Source organism: Phascolarctos cinereus, unplaced genomic scaffold (genome assembly GCF_003287225.1).
Source record: "Phascolarctos cinereus isolate Bilbo 61053 unplaced genomic scaffold, phaCin_HiC Scaffold_726;HRSCAF=1367, whole genome shotgun sequence".
NCBI classification, from domain to species: domain Eukaryota; kingdom Metazoa; phylum Chordata; class Mammalia; order Diprotodontia; family Phascolarctidae; genus Phascolarctos; species Phascolarctos cinereus.
Genome location: NW_027556098.1, coordinates 300,314,681 through 300,332,627, shown reverse-complemented (window position 1 = coordinate 300,332,627; position 17,947 = coordinate 300,314,681). Strand labels below are relative to the sequence as shown.

At 38.7% G+C, this 17,947-nt stretch overlaps 1 protein-coding gene across 1 annotated transcript in view; it reads right to left on the bottom strand.

The window, feature by feature from the left end:
• The window catches only part of DDX10 (DEAD-box helicase 10), a 329,331-nt gene extending 316,215 nt beyond the window's left edge, over positions 1-13,116 (bottom strand). Inside the window, exon 1 of the mRNA XM_020996146.2 lies at positions 12,765-13,116. Coding sequence (XP_020851805.1) covers positions 12,765-13,010 — 246 coding nt within the window. The 5' untranslated portion in view covers positions 13,011-13,116. The remainder of the gene's footprint in view (positions 1-12,764) is intronic.
• Positions 13,117-17,947: the final 4,831 nt, after the last annotated feature.

Sequence of the window (17,947 nt, the reverse complement as noted above, 5' to 3'; positions counted from 1 at the left end):
ATGAATGTTTAATTTAAAATAATGTCAATTTACAGAAATGTGAGTGACATCCATTGCTCAAGGAATTTTCATTTTGCAAACTACAATGAGAAATATTCAATTTATGCTCCCTCAAAAATAAACTGAAATTAGTTGATTAACACATATTTTGTTATTACAAACTGGTTATAGCTTTAAACAAATTTTGCTGGCGATTTACTAAATCTTTAAGTTCTGTAATTCTAGAGCTTTATTATAGGAGCATTAGCTTGGAAATGTAAAGCAATGACAATAAGCAATATTTTCTTTCCCCTTAAACTTCAGATCCATCAAATACTCATTACTAATGCTTTTTAGTAACATAAACCCAATTTCCTGCATCTATTACAAGTTCTGAGAAGCAGAGTTATTTTAGTGCAGATGCTAAAGTCAAGGGATGCTGCTTAGATCTGGAATGTGCTATCAAACTATTCATAATTCACAAAGGAGGAAAAAGTTGCACTTGTTGGATTTATTAAATTACACTCCAGGCTTTTCAGGGATGACATGTATTACATTTTTACAATTTTCATGTCACATTCCTCAAGATTCTCAATGTAACACAGAGTGGATTACTCTTTGCCTTTACATATTATAAGCACAACAGTACTAGATATTTTGCTAATCCCTACAATTCACTCTAGGGAACAAATGTTGGGGGAGAAGGAAAAGAGGCACTAGGGCAAGAAAAGAATTTCTCAATGTTTTACTCAAAAATTATTGTAGCTCTAACAACAAGAGACCCCAATTATAGGATAACCTTCCAGAATATTAAAATGACACTATGGTGATTAGATCAATGCATTTTGCCATTATCAGCAAATACCAGTTTTCCTAGGGAACATGCCTTTTCCTCACTAAAGGAGCCAGACTGCAGCCTAGCCCTGAAATACCAAGAAAACAGCACAAATAGACAAACACACACTGCATCTCTTCCCGAAGTGTGTCAGCCTCCTGCAGAGAGAAAATAAAGTTCTTCAAGGAAGCAAATGCACAATTAAATTGTTCAACTACTGTATTGTCAGCCATGACCTTTGAGTGTAATACAAGGCTATTTGCTCTTTTTCTTCTTTTTAAGGAGATAAACGTCAAGGAGAGGAAAACTAAGTTTTCAATACTGGTTTTCAAACTGAATTCCAATGGACTTGTGGAAACCAGAAAAAATAGATGCTTTAGTTCCCTACTGGGAGCCTACTACTCTTCTCTTCCCCATCCTCTTCCCTGCAACTCTCTTTCATGCGAAAAGCCACCACTGCTAAAGGACAGAACCAAGTTTAGGACAAGAAGCTGTGAGAACAATGAACCTATAATCAAAGATTACAGATATGTACTTCAAGCTTGCCTATTTCTACATGGACATTAAGCTTTAAGCCTCATCCTAGACACTGCTAATGTCCTCTCCCTATTCTCTGCTACTCCAACCAGGACCATCATTTGATTCACATACTGTATTTCCTTTTCTTCACTTCATATTCCTTCACTTTAACTGCTCCCATTTCTCCACTTTAACTGCTTACATCTCAAGTCTGTAAAATAAAGAGAAAAAAAGACTCCCTCCAAATACAGTAAAACCTGAAAAATCACGTACATTTCAACTTCTAAACTTCTACACATCACTTCAAACCATTAACATTTCATCCATTCTCTCACCATCCCCACACTTACATTTGAAAGTAAGATTATCTCAGTCTACTGATCAGCAGTCAACAATCAATAAAAATGCATTAAGCACCTTCTATGTTCCAGATACCGTGCTAAGAAGTGGGGATACAAAGACAAAAATGAAGGAGTCCATAACTCTATTGGGGAAACAACATGTATACAAAAGTAAATAGAAAATATATACAAGGTACTAGAGAAAGGGGAAGGTATCTAGCAACTGGCAAGATCAGGAAAGGTCTGACACAGGAAGTGGCTCTTGACCTGAGCTTTAAGGGAAGCTAGAGATTGTAAGTGGGGAAGGAAGAAAGAGGTACATCCAGGCATTGGGGACAGCCTGTACTAAGCCTGGAATGCTCTCTCCCTAAAATTTACCTTTTAAAACCCTTGGTTTCCTTCAAGGCTCTACTCAAGTGCCACTTTCTACATGAAAACTTTTGTGAAATCTTCAGTTCTATTGCCTTCTTCTCACCAAATTATCTCTACTTATTTTGTTTATTATTTATGTATATATTTCCCATACATTTCATTTACACTTACACACATGCTGCCTTCTCCAACAGAAAGTAAGCTTCTTTAGGGCAGGAGCCATTTCATATTTGTCTTTGTGCTCCTAGTACCCGGCATAGTGCATGGAACATAGTAGACTTTTAATAAATATCTGTTGATTGGCTAAAAGGAGACAAGAGATGGAATGATAGTATAAAGAATAGCAAATCTGAAGGAAAGATGGAGTGTATGGAATAATGTGCACGTAATAAGCCTGGGAAGGTAGGCTGGAAGTATGAAGTTTTTTAAATAACAGAAAAGTATCCAAGAGGTAGCAGGGAACCAGTGAAGCTCTCTGAACAGAAGAGTAATGTGGTCAGAACTATGCTTCAGGAATATCACTTCGGTAGCAATGTGGAGGATGGATTAGAATGGAAAAGGAACTTGAGGCAGGCAAAGCAATAAGCTTATTTTAATAGAATAGTCAAGAGGTGATATGGGCCTGAACAAGTGAAGGGGTCATATCAAAAAAAAGAAAGAGGTAGGTGCAAGAGAGGCTGCTGAGGTAATATTATCAAAATTTGGCAACTAACTGGATGTGTTAGGTGAGGGAGAGTGAGGAGTTGAGGTTGATTTGAAGGTTGTGAACCTGGATAACCAGAAGAATAGCAGTTCCTTCAAATGAAAGTTTAAAAGAAGAATTTGGGAGAAAGAGAAGACTTCCGTTTTTTATATGATTCATCTGAGATACCTAAAGGGCAATCAGTTCAAAATGTCCATTAAGATGCAGAACTGAAGCTCAGGAGAGAAACAGCTAGATAAATAAATATGGGAATCCGTTACATAGAAATAATCACTGAATCCATGGGAGGTGATGAGATTGTCAAGAGAGAGGGTGTAGAGAAGAGAGGGCCCAAGACAAGAGTCTTATGGGACGGCCACAGTTAGTGGGCATATAGAGAGAGGAGTTGGAAAAAAAAATGGAGGAGTCATTAAACAGATAAGAACCAAACAATAAAGAATCAATAAATAATTACTAAGAATCTATGCAAGTCAATATAATTTTTAAAATGATAATTTTACCTAACTAATCTATTTATTCAATGTCATTCCAATTAAATTACCAAAAAATATATTTTAGTGAGTTAGAAAAATAATAACAAAGTTCATTCAGAAGAACAAAAGGTCAGGAGCTTCAAATAAACCAGGGGAAAAAGATATAAAGGAAGTACACTCAGCAGTATCAGACCTTAAACTATATTATAAGGTGAGAGCATTGCTGAAGCGTAAAAAGGATAATTTCAATTATTTTAAATTACAATTTTCTTGTATAAATACAACCTATGTAGCCAAGAATAAAAGAAATGCAGAAAATTGGGGGGAAAACATTTCATTGAAATATTGCTGTGATGAAGGAAATGAGTTGGTTGATTTTGAAAAAACATGGAAAGACTTGGGACTTAAGGAAGATGCTATCCACCTTCACAGAAGGATAGGAGGAAATAAGCATAGTACGGTTTTACCTATATGTGCATGAGTGTCTATGTGTATGCTTATAGATATCTATGTATATGTATGCATATGTATATATATATATATATGTATATATCCACACTTAATTGTGGCCTTCATTAGTGTGGGATGGGGAGGGAGGGGAAAAAATAAAGTAAAAAGTACACAGCAGAAAACAAAAGAAAACCGACATAGAAGCAAAGAAGAGCTGGGCAACTTAAAAAGAAAAGTGTAATATTTATTATATAGGTTTTCTTGAAATGGAATTTATTGTTTTATATTGAATCCTCTCTTATGGTCTGCTATGTACATAGCATTTTTTTCCCTCATTATGTATTTAAGTTTAAAATAAGAAAATTTATCCTCCCCCCCAAAAAAAGTACCTATGTGCCAAGTATTATGCTAAACACTGGGGATATAAGACAAAAGTGAAACAGGCCCTGAACTCAAGAAGCTCACATTGAAATGTGGGAAATAATATGCATGTATGAACATATGTATCTGTGTATATATACATGTATGTGTATATATAGAAAGAGAATATATACAAAAAGAATGAAAAGCGGTTTGGGGGGGGGGGGTACCAGCAGCTACAGCAGTAAGGAAAGATTTCATGCTTACATAGTGCTTCAATTCCAGACTTCAAACTTTATTATAAAGCAGCAGTCATCAAAACCACCTGATATTGGCTAAAAAATTAAAAATTTAAAATCATTCCACTGAAACTGCTCCCTCCAAAGTTACTAATGATATCTAAGTTGCCAAATCCAATGGCCTTTTCTTTATCCTTTCTCCCTGACCTCTTCTGTTCATCACTCTCTCTTGTCCTTGATTCTCTCTTTTCTCTAAGTTTTTGGTTCCCCTTCAACCTATGTGACCACTACTTCTCGTGGTTCATCTTTGTTGGATCCTCTTCCATATCACACCCTCTAACTGTAACTGCTCCTGAGGACTCTGCCCTAGGCCCTCTTCTCTGTTCTGTATATATCACTTCACGTTGTGTTCTCATCATCTCCCATAACTATTCTCAAATTACCTATCGTGCCAACCATCAATCACACATCTCTAAATGCCTTTCAGATATCTCAAACTAGATGTACAGTAAACATCTTACACTCACTATGTCCAAAACATTATCTCATTATCTTTTCTCCTAAACACTCCTCACCTTCCTACCTTCCCTATTATTATAGAAGGCAAAACCATTCTCCTGCCAATCTCTCAGACTCACAACCTAATAGTCATCCTCAACTGTTCACTATCTCTCACCCTCCATATCCAATCTGTAGCCAAGGCCTGTCAATTTCACCTTTACAACATTTCTCAAATATGCCCCCCTCCCTCCTTTAACAGTGCCACCACCCTAATACAGGCCCTTATCATCTCACATCTGTACTACTGCAAGAGCCTGCTGGTGGGTCCACTGGCCTCACATCTCTCCCCAATCCATACTCCATTCAGCCACTAAAGTTATTTTCCTATAGTGTAGAACTGATCATATCACAAACACCCTCTACTCAATAAACTCCAATAGCTCCCTATTGCCTCTGGGATCAAATACAAAATGGTTTATTTGGCATTCAAAGTGCTTCATGACCTGGCTCCAACCTACCTTTTGCATCTCACTCCCTGACACAAACTCTTCAATCCTGGCAATTTCATGAACAAGACATTCCATCTCTCTACTCCAAGCATTTTCACTGGTGGTCCCCCATGCCTAGAATGCTCATTTCCTTGGCTCCACCTACTGTCGTCCCTGGTTTCCTTTAAGTCCCAACTAAGAGCCCATCTTTTCTTGTGAAGCTTTCCCCAACCCCTATTAATTCTAGTGCCTTCTCTCTGTTACTTATATTCTATTTATCCTGTATGTATGTTGCTTTGTATATATTTGATTATTGTCTCCCCCATTAGATTGTAAACTCCTTAAAGGCAGAGACTGTCTTTTGCCTCTTTTTGTATCCCCAGTGCTTAGCACACATTACCTGGCACATAGTGTGTGTTTAATAAATTGTGGATTAATTGACTGATTAAAAATTTAAAAATACACAGAGTTATTGAATCTCAAATAACACTTTGCAAACCTTAAACACTAAATAAATGTTAGCAATATAGACGCAACCAGGTATTGAAGTGGATAAAGCCTTGGACTTGGGAGTCAGGAAGATATGAATTCTAATTTGACCTCAAACACTAACTTACCAACTATGTGACCCTGGACAAGTCACTTAAACTCTGGCTACCTCAATTTCCTTGTGCATAAAATAGAAATAATATCATCTACCTCCTAGGGTTGTTGTAAGCATAAAATGAGATTTTGTAAACCACATATCACAGTGCCTTACAGATAGAAGACACTTAGTAAATATCTATTAAATGTTTGACAAAGGTGGATAAATGAATATACTAGACAAGGGAAAATGAGAAGCAATGAAACTCAACTAGTGTTCAATAAACTAAAAAATATTAAGTATTTAGGAAAAGACTCACAAAAACTAGTTCAAAAACTGGAAAGCAATCTGCCAGGAATTAAGCTTAGACATAACACTTTACACCAATATTCTACAATATATTCTAAATGAAGATGAAACCTTAATATTAAATAAAATTAAATATTAAATAGTATAAAACAATTAGAAGAGAAATAGATCATATATTCTCACAGCTACAGATAGAAGATATATTCTTAACAAAACAAGGGATAGAAACAATTACAAAAGATAAAAATAGATCACTTTTATTACATGAAACTGAAAAGCTTCTGCACAAAGTTAAAGTACCTAGGATAAGAAAGAAAGTTATTCCCCAATAGTGATAAAAGGATGTGTGAACAAACAGATCTCAAAGGGAGAATTGCAAACTATTAACAACCACATGAAAGAATGCTCCAAACTACTAATAAGAGAAATTTGAGTCAAAACAATAATGGGGTTTTTTACTTCACATTTTGCAAATTGATAAAGGTGACAAAAGATGAGAATAGTCAATGTTGGAGGAATTGTGGGAAGACAGGCACGCCAGTGCATTGCTGATAGAGCTGTGGATTACATTTTGGAAAGCAATTTCATCCAGAGATTCTACCAATAGGCTTACACCAGAAGTAGACCACTGATAAGAAGAAAGTCCTTATATATACCAAGCCAAACTATTTATAGTAGCACTTTTTGTGATAACCAAGAATTGGAAATAAAGAAGATGCCTATCAAATGGGAAATGGCTGAACAAACTTTGGTATATGAATGTAACAGAATATTATTGAGCAGTAAAAAATGATAAATACAGAGAAGCATGGAAAGATCTACATTAACCAATACAGAATGAAGTAAAGGCAAGAAAACAATATCCACAATGACTACAACAATTATTTAAAAAATGAAAAGTAAATGCTGTGAAATTTTAAAGAACAAGAATGTCTTTTTTTAATTCCTTTTTTTTTAGGCAATTGGAGTAAAGTGACTTGCCCAGGGTCACACAGCTAGTAAGTGTCAAGTGTTTGGTCTGAGGCCGCATTTGAACTCAGATCCTCCTGACTCCAGAGCCAGTGCTCTACCCACTGCACCACTAGCTGCCCCACAAGCATGTCTTGAAAGAAGAAATACAAGAAGATACTCCCAATCCCCACCCCTTTGCACAAGTATACAATGCACATTTTCAGATGTTTTTGATGTGTTGATGTTATGCTGACTTTTCCTTCTTTTTCTTTTTGTTTTCTTTAAAAAACATTATTTGTTAAATGGGATAGGTCTCTGGGAGAAGGAGGGGGATCCTGGGGAAGACGAAGGCTATGTAAAAAAAATAAAATAAAATACATCATTAAAACTTTCCTAAGAAAACTTGAACTGAGTTTTAACAGAAACTAGGAATTCCAAGAGGTAAAGGCAGAAGTGAAGAGGGAGAGAATGCCAGGCAATGAAACAGCCCCCACATAGGCAGAAAGATGGCAGATGACATGTCTTGTGTGTGAAGAACAGCAAAGAGGACAGTATGGCTGGATTCTAGAATGCACTGAGGAAGTTAACATGTTAGATGATGAGAAAGGGAGAAAGGGGCATGAAAATCCCAGTCAGAGAAGAGTCAATAACCAAATTGTGAGAGGAAGGCAAGAAGGATGGACAGCTTTTCTAGGAATTTGCTTGGGAAAGAGAAAAGGGATATAAAATGACAGCTTAAGGAGATGGTAGGATCAAATAAAAGTTTTTAAGGATGAAGGTGACCTGTGCATGTTTGTAAGCAGCAAGACAAACTACTGTTTTCTCCCCTAAAGCAAATGTTTACTGAGCAAGAAAGGAAGCATGAAATAGTAGATCACTGGTCTCGGAGTCAAGAGGATCTGAGTTCAAAACCTACCTCAAACATTTTCTAGCTATGTGGCCCTGAGAAAGTCGCTATACCTTTTAGCATTAACTTCTTCATCTGTAAAATGACAGGATTGGACTTGATAGCCTCTAAGGTCCCTTTCAACTCTAAATCTATGATAGTACATAACTCAAGGACCTATCCTTTCACCAGGGTGGGTACTCATTTGAATGAAATAACATTTGTAAAAAGTGCTTAGTACAATGTCTGGCACATAGTAGGTGCTACAAAAATGTTTATTCACTTCTCTTTACCCTCTCTCCCACCCTCTCTCCATCAACTTAGACCACAGCCCTTCCCACAACTTAGTACGACCGACTGTGGCATGAAATTTACCCTGTATTATCAAAGGCTACATACACACCAGCAGAACACAAGCTCTAGTCATGCCTGCCAAGCCCAAAATAAAAGAAAATAGAAGCAAATGAAATAGAAGGGTAGATTAAATTTACACTGAAATAAAATAAGTAATTATCCAATAATTTTTTATCCTAACAGTTTTTTAATTTTTTTTTGCTGCCCTTAAGAACTAACCTATATAATTTGTTTTTTCTATGATGAAACCAAATGACTATCACCCTTACAATCTAAATAAATCACCCTATACAAAGTAATAATTCTATCCTTTTCCCAAAAATCTGTTTTAAAAATATCATTTGCTTTCAAGAATGGATTAGGAAAAGCAGTATTTTCCTGTGTGAGTTCATCCCAAACCAAAACAGTTATAATAAATGGACAGGTCCAAAGCACTTGAAGATTTACAAATTATCTTACTATATTAATAATATTATTTGATCCTCACAGTAACTCTGTAAGATATAAAATCATATTCTCTTTGGAAAAAGAAGATATAAAACAATATAAATGGAAAACATATTCACATAATGGACACTGAGATATATAAATATACTTTGGGAGCAGGAAGGAGAGAAGGAGAACCAACAGACATACAGGAAAACCAGAAAGTAAAACCAATGGCATTTTAGAAGGCAGTCAACACATCAAGAATAGGTTTTAGTAAACTGAGTCAACACCTCTCCCAGCCTCAGTTTCCTCATCTGCAAAGTAAAGATAATCATACTTGCATTATCTACCTCAGAGTGTTACTGTGGAAAAGCCTTTATGTGCTATATAAATGTGAGTTGATAAGACTTAGAGATAAAGGGATCCTAGAGGTCCTAACACTCTCATTTCACAGATGAGGAAAATAAGGCCCAGAGAACTTAGCAGAGGTAGTAAAATAGCAGAGTTGGGATTTGAACTCATGTCCTCTCATTCCAAATCCAAAACTCTTACTATGTGACATAGTAAGTGCTTAATAAATGCTTGGTGGCTGATGAATAATGGAAAAATTGCAGGATAGCAGATTTCAGTTCAGTGTCTGCATCCAGTTTCAGCTTAAATTTAATTGTATCTCAGTTGTCCATGTTCTCTGTTCCTATTTTCTTTATGTTAGATTTAATATGGGGGGGAAATAGCTTGATATGTAAAGGGATGGTATATAGGGAAGCTAATTACAACCTCCAATATGAATCAGCAAGCAAGTGTGATGAACCAACCAAAAAAGCTAAATGCCACCTTGACTGAAATAAAAGAAATCTAATGCCCAAGAGGAGGTAATACTTGTAAAAATACAAAAAAGTCAAAGGGAACATTCACCAGCCCAAGCAAAATGAATAGACATCTTGAGGGTGTAAGGAAAAAGGGATTCTAGAATCATATTCAGTGTGGCAAAATGTTCACACTATAAGGGGCATATGGAAGCTGAGGCCAACAGCAATCTCCTATAGCAAAAGCAGATTCACCCTAACACATAGGCTCACTAGCAGCAGAAAGGTTGGCTGCTACAACTATTTTTTTCTTTTATTTTTTTCCCAGAGCCTGTTTAATACAACTGCTTGCTACAAACTTCACAGGATTATTATGAGTCAACTATATTCACAAAGTATTTTCAAACCACATATTTCAAGGATATATGATTATGTCAATTTGTGCAATCACAGGCTACACATGCCTTCATGAGTGGCCAAAAGAAATTCAACAACCATCAGCCAACTTTCTGGTAACACAATAAAGCATAAATTAGATGCATCAAATCACACAGGCCACATGTGGCCCACAACACTCCTAAGTACAACCCAAACCTGATTAAAATGTAATTGGGGAATATTTAACAAAATAAATAAAAATACAATAAAATGTAGATAATATTACATTTTAAAACTAAGTCAATATGCAGCCCACAGGGAACCTTACGTACAGATTAGCGGCACCCATTTCAATTTGAATTTGATGCCACTGGTATAAACCATAAAGTGTTACAACTTACTACTATTCACCTCAAGCTTGCTTGTTGACTTTCTCATTTCTGACAATGTTAGCATCTTCTCATATGTTATCCATTACACTCACAACATAATCATCAGAATCTTGTCTTTCCCTTGCCCCCAATCTTCAGTAACCAAGTCCTGTTCCATCTTTAAATCTCTCCTAAGTCCATTCTTTCCTGTTTCCACTGATATCTCTCCAACCTCATCCTCCACCCCCACAACCCAGCTTTATTAACAACCTTGTATTTTACTCATTTGTATTTATTTTGTATATAATTATATGTATATGTATGTACATATACATGTATACATGGAAAGAGAAAGAGACACTCCCCTGATCTAACGTAAGCTCATTGAGAAAAGGTATTGTTTCATTTTTTGTATTTGTTTTTCCAGTGCCTAGCACTGTACGTGGTATTAAAAAGATGCTTCATAAATACTCATTGATTGGTTAATTATTTGAATAAGTGATTGCCTATATTATTTTAGGGCACCCCCTCCACTTCCCATTCTCCTGTGCTATGTCCTTCTGACCTAAGTCTTATACATAGTATCATTAGTTATTAAGCAATAGCCATTCCTTTAAAATATCTATCAGTTATTAAGCAATAGCCATTGATCTAATGAATGTCTATAAAGATATATAATACTTCAATATTGCAACAAGCATTCATTAATCATGCAATCAGTACCATAGTCAATGTGTTTTATGCAAAGATGGAGACCCTATATAGTGTTAGCTGTAGAATACAAAATCCATTTCTAAGGCATTCTAGAATAGATATCCCCAGGAATTCATGACATATTCTATCTAATTACTGAGCAATTAAGAAACTCAATTCTAACATAAACTAAAAACCCACTAATGATCATTTGGTCAAGGTCGGTAAAATTTAGCTTTTCAATTAGTGACAAAGGTTAGAGATGGACATAAATAAGGCACTCAAAAGGAGATAATGGCAGATAGAATGTGGCAGATAGAACACAGATCCTGAGAACAATACACCTGTACAGACCTACAGCACTTATACAGCTAACTGAAAGCAGCTATTGCTCTTTACAATTTTAATGCAACAGCTTTTGGGCTGCTGTTAAATAGGGTCCGTTACAGAGAACATATGTCAAGCTGAAAAGAAATTTTCCCCTGATGCCAGGACCATTTCCATACATTAAATTCTTTTAAATTTAGTTGGAGAACCCACCAATACACCATTGTATTCCTCTTTTACTTTCAGGTGCCTCAATGCCTCCTAATTACTCAGAATTTATAACCCACATACTACATATTCTTTCCAACACCTTCATTTCTCCTAGTGTATTAGCTCCATAATACTGTCTTCTTCCAGCCTCCTTGTCTCTACTATCTCACACCATTCCCCCAACCCTATTTCCCTACGCTCTCTCCATGCCAGTCCTATCTCATCTTAGCCTCTCCCTTTGATTGCCAAGTCCTATCTCCCCAAGGAAACATTCATCCCCCAACTCTGTCACTGCCAACCCTATACCTCAATCTCTAGATGACCATGCCAGACTCTCTTTCCTAACACTACAATCCTATTTCTTCCCCTCCCTAGCTTATCTCCAGGCCATAGCCCTCCTCCTTCACTCACCTCAATTCCATCCTCTTCTTTACTCCTTACCAAGAGCAGGGGTTGTATGTCTTATTTACTTTATTCTCCCCTAAATGGATGCCTAAAATCTGTCCATAGAAGGCACTTCCTAAGTTTTGAATGATGAATAAATACCTATGAATCTAAAAGCGTAACTCTACAACATTCCAACAAGTATTTTCTCATGAACAAACTGGTCATTCAGCACGGAATTCATTTACGTTTGATGCACAAATGCACATCAAAGGCACTATACGTGAGAGTGAAATTGTGCCCAAGTGTTCCTCCTAGTTTACCAAGTTTACTAGGATGGCATTTCCAGAATGGCTAGCGCTGGGAGCTCAGACCCAGCCATTTTCTGGAAAGCTCAAGAAACATCTCTACACAAAGAAACATCTATAGCCCCTTGCCTCAGGGGTCTTCTCGTCCAAACCCCTACCTCAGGCTAGCCCCCAGCCCCGACTCCCTAGAGTCCAGCTACAATCCACAGCCCAGTCTCTCTAGGACACCCTCCCCCCACCTCCTCACCCATCTATCCTCTCCCCCGCGGGTCTCGTCAGGACACTCTTGCCCCCTCCCCGCAGGTCTCGTCAGGACACCCGGCCCCTTCCCCGAGGTCACCCTCTCTGCACTTCTGGTCAAGACATCCGGGACCCCTCCCCACTGTTCCCTCCCCGCGGCCCTCGTCAGGACACCCCCGCCCCCTCCCTTCAAGTCCCCTCCCCGTGGGTCTCGTCATGCTGTAGTCCCCTCCCCGCAGGTCCCGGGCCCTGTCCCCGGCTCCGGCCCTCACCTTCTCGTATTCCGTGGTCAGGCGGCCGATGGTCTCCCGCTCCACCTGCCACTCGGGCTTCTTGAGCTGCTTCCTCAGCTCCTTCATCTTTTTCTGTTTGCGGATATGCCTCTTCTTCCATCGCTCGAAATTCAACACCGGGTCGATGTGGGCTCTGGCCTCCTTTTCGCTCCGGGCCTTAGATTTCTTGTCGCTCCGTCTCTCGGTCCCAGGGTCGCCCCGGCTGCTGGAAGCCGGCTTGCCCATAGCGGCGACCGCAGCTCAAACCTCCCTCCCTATAGACCTGGGACAGCTCAGGCTAACAGGAGAAGCGTGGGGCTACAGAGACAAACGCGCATGCGCGTCGCAAGCAGCCTCTCCTACAGCGTTTTGAAACCGGGGCACGTACAGATGACGACACGGGAGAGTAGGGAAGCAATTGGTGCTTTCGGTTCGCTACAGCAGGAAGAGGAGAGTAGAAGATACGGAAGGGGTGGGGCTTATAACCCGTGCAAGGGGGCTTTTAAACGCGCGCGTGCGCGCTGGGCTGCTTTGAGTAAGGCGATTAACACAGTATGTTACGCTATAACACATACATAATTGGGACTTCACTCTGTATTTATCGTAGCGGTTCTGGAACTTTTTGGTCCGGGGACCCATTCACACTCTTAAAGATTATAGAGAACAATAAATAGCTTTTCTTTATGTCAGTTATGTAGCCATTTACCACATTCAAAATTAAAACTGATTTTTTAAATATTTATTTTATATACAAATTTATTAATTTAAATAACAATAACAGGCCCATTAAATGTAAACATAGTTTTTATGAGAAAATAACCACGTTTTCCAAAACAAAAATCAGTGAGAAGAGAGGCAATACATATTTTTTAAATCTCTTTCATGTCTAGCTTCATAGAAGACAGCTAGATTCTCATATCTGCTTCTATATTCAGTCTGTTGTGATGTTTTGTTTGAAGTATATGAAGAAAAATCCAGACTCACACAGGTATGTGGTTGGAAAAGGAAGGAATATTTTAATAGAATTGTGTCAGTATCATTTTGAAAATAGTTTTCACTTCCTGGACCCACTCAAAGTTCTTAGGTTATCCCAAGGGTCTTCAGACCACACTTTGAGAATCAACAACCTATTTTATAGAGTCTATGACATAGCTAACAAGTGTCACCCAGCCTTTGCCTGAGGATCTTCAGAGTTTGGGAGCTCACTAATCACTAATCAGTTCAATTGAAACAATATTTTATTAAACACCTATTTAATTCAATCTGATCTGGCCCAAAAGCATTTTTTAAGTAACTACTATGTATAAGGCACTGTATTAGATATTAGGGATAAAAAAGAGGAAAAGGAAACCATTTCTTCTAGGTAGAACACTGGTTTAGAACATGGCCTGGAGTCAGGAAGACCTTAGTTCAAATTCAGCCTCTATGGGTGACCCTGGGCCAGTCACTTAACATGTTTACCTCAGTTTTCTCATCTGTAAAATGGAGGTATTGTTTGTCCTTTGTGATTGAAGTTGACCAAAATGACATCAAGATGTCAGGATCAATGAACAGTGTGTCCAGCTGTGGCTGACCATACCATTATGAGCTCAGAAGGCTCTACCACAGGTTGGGCACAAATGGCCGTATGACCATTTGGGAGGGTGATGTGTCTAAATTTGTACATCTAACATTTCTTTGGAGCTACCACAATTCTGCTTTTCTCATACAGCATGCCTTCTTTAATGCAGGCATCCCAAGCTGGGTGATCTGAGGTATTGTTTCCCATGTCTCGCAACTGATACCAAATTTCTGCAGAGAGACCTTGAGAGTGTGCTTGTATTGCTTCTTCTGATCACCACGTGAGTGCCTGCCTTGTGTGAGTTTTCTGTAAAATAGTCTTTTAGGCAAACATACATTTGGCATTCAAACAACATGGCCAGCCTATTGGAGTTATACTCTTTGCAGTAGAGTTTGAATGCTTGGCAGTTCAGCTTAAGAAAGGACTTCAGCGGTGTTTTATCTTGTCAGGTAATCTTCAGAATCTTCCTAAGACAATTCAAATGAAAGCCATTCAGTTTTCCAGCATGGCACTGGTAGATTGTCCAGGTTTCACAAGCATACAACAATGAGGTCGGTACAATGGCTCTGTAGACAGTCAGCAGACCTTCAGGCAGCCTAATATGAGAGGAGCCTAATGGCGTTCAAAACCTTTTCTTCTGTTGGAAATTCAGCTAAAGAGGAATTGACTTCAACCTAAGGTAACTAGCCAATGACTTCAGCATTGTTTGATAACATTGACAACAGTCTGTTGAGAATACTTTAGGGGCAGCTAGGTGGTGCAGTGAATAGAGCTCTGGCTTTGGAGTCAGGAGAACCTGAGTTCAAATCTAGCCTCAGACCCTTAACACTTCCTAGTTGTGTGACCCTGGGCAAGTCACTTAACCCCAATTGCCTCACCAAAAAGAAAAAAAAAGAGAGAATACTTTGGAAGTGTTCAGCCCATCTCTCCAGGATCATGTCCTTGTCAGTGATCAGTGTGGTTCCATCAGCTTGAGTAATTGAGATGCACCATGAGTTTTTGGCTCATAAATAGCCTTCAGGGCATCATAAAAGTGTTTTGGATTGTTCATTATAGTGGGAGCATATGCACCTGATGATGGTGGCATGGTGCTTTCCTACAAGTGGCAATCACATTGTCATGTCCTTCATTCCTTTCAGGAGGCATACAAGCTTGTTGACAAGATTAATTTTGATTGGGAAACTTACACCAGCTTGACAGTGCTCCCTCATCACTGTGGCCACTCCAGAAAAATGTGTATCCAACTCCAGCTTCAGGACCTGGCCTTCATTTGCCAGCCTTGTTTCACTTAGGGCTGATATTTGGATAAGGTGCCTGTTAAGTTCTCTCTCAACAAGAATTGTTTGTCTTTCAGATTTTCTGAATTTCTTATTGTTCATAAGAATGTGCACATTCCATATACTAATGGTGAGTGGAATCATCTTCACAAAAGTTGTTGTATATATTTTCATGTTTTGACTACAGAATGGGGTCCCTTTCCACAGTGAGCAGTCCAGGGTTAGATGAAGAAGACAATTTTTTAGAGCACCTTTTCTAGCCCATTTCTCATGCCAGGAGGTGAGCAACTCAGTCTTTAAGAAGGCTGCTCAGACATCCAGGGAGTTGCCAAATTCCACTACTGCTTCAGTACAGTGAGAAAATAATACTACAGCCTGGGCTTTCTGCATACAGGGTTGTGACTATCGCTCCCAGTGCATCTACACCTACATCATCACTAGCCTGACTTCAAGTCAGGTAAAATAGTAAAAAAGTAAAACAGCAACACAGTAACATAATAAAATAATAAGTAATAAAATAGCTAAATAATAAAATAATGAAATAGTAAAATGGTATGGGTCATGCCTTTTGATTCTTGCTTAAGTTGGATTTAAGTGAGGCAGAGTTGCCTGAAATCATCAGCCTCACTCTCTCTTCCAGAGTCATCGGAGCCCAGTGGCAGGATAAAAGTCAGGACAACTGAGGATGCAGTGGATAAGCTTGGCATCCTTGATGTCTGACCAAGCTCTAAATGCTTCTGCCACCTTCATGGCCCATTGAAACAAAATATTCACATCTGCCTCTTCCACTAGGGAAGTCTTCACATGCTTGGAGTAGACACCCACTATCTCACTTATGGGTTTGAAGCTCTTTGATTACCCTCAACCTAGTTTAGACTGTCTGCTGAGACAGTGTACAGGGATGTGGCTGCTGAGGATGCTACACTTTTTGGAGCCATAGATGAGAGCTGGGTGGCAGGTAGATGAATGAGTAGCCCTCACACCAGAGGTACTAGTCCTCCCTGAACACCCCATACCCCCCAAGGGTTGTTGTGAGGATAAAATGAGATAATAATCTTAAAGCACTTAGTATAGTATCTGGCCCATAGATGAATATTAACTATTAGCTATTAAAGAGATTATATAGCAAGCACTGTATAAATAAAATTAGCTATTAGTTGTTAAGGAGATTACACATATGATACTTCATTAGATAGAAGACAAAACACTCTCTGATTTCGAGAGTTGTGGTGAAGGGGGTGGGAGTACAACACTACATAGGTAAGCAATTAGAGATCATTTGAAGGCAGGAGAGAGCATTTACAAGTGTCAGCAATTAGAATAGGCTACAGGTAGGAAGCCCTCCACACCAGATAAGTCAAGACAGATTTGAAGCACTCAGTGGTTCAACAAGCACTCCAAACCACACCTCATGGGCCCTCAAATTTGCATTTACTTTTACCAGGCATCCAGGGGAAACAATAAATGTTGTTAATTAGTTGATTAATTAAAAACAAAAGATCTTTAATCAAATTGCATAAAAGTTACTACACCAACAATAGGGAAAGGCACATAATGAAGAGAATACATGTGACCAGGTGGCAATATGTCAGGCACATTTATGGGGAAGACATATAACCTGGTAATGGGAACCTGTGATCAGGATACATGCCAGAAGTCTTGTTCAGTCTGCAAACACACCTAGTAACTTGCATAGCCTGGGCAACGTATTTGTCTGATTCTACAGAGCTGTTCGTAGATGCAGTAGCATTGTGCTGCTCTCTGTGGTTAAGCACGTCTTGGCTTGCCAATGACTAGATAGCCTCTGAAAGGCATCTCCCGTAATGTTATGGCTGCCAAACTGTTCTCTGCTACCATTAGTGGGGACTCAGCTGTCTGATCTCTTCAGGGATGTCTGCTGCTTTCTCTCCTACCAGCTACTGAGGTAGAATGATAAAATCTTGACCTGGAAGGAAGGGTTCATTAGTGCATAGCCAAGGACTCTAATGAGCAGCTAAGTGGTATAATGAATAGAGTGCCAGACCTGGAGTCAGGAATATCTGAGTTCAAGTTTGGCCTCAGCCACTAGCTGTGTGACCCTGGGCAAGTCACTTAATCCTGTTGGCCTCAGTTTCCTCTTCTGTAAAATGAACTGGAGAAGGAAATGGCAAACCACTCTACTACCTTAGCTGAGAAAATCCTAAATAGAATCATGAAGTATTGGACATGAATGAAAAATGACTGAACAGCAATGACTCTAAGACACCAGGCCCAAACAAAAGCTAACAGACTGCCCCCAGGTCAAAATTGTGTATGCTTTTTATTGTTCTCATTTGGTACTGATTTAAGATACTAGGTCACAGACA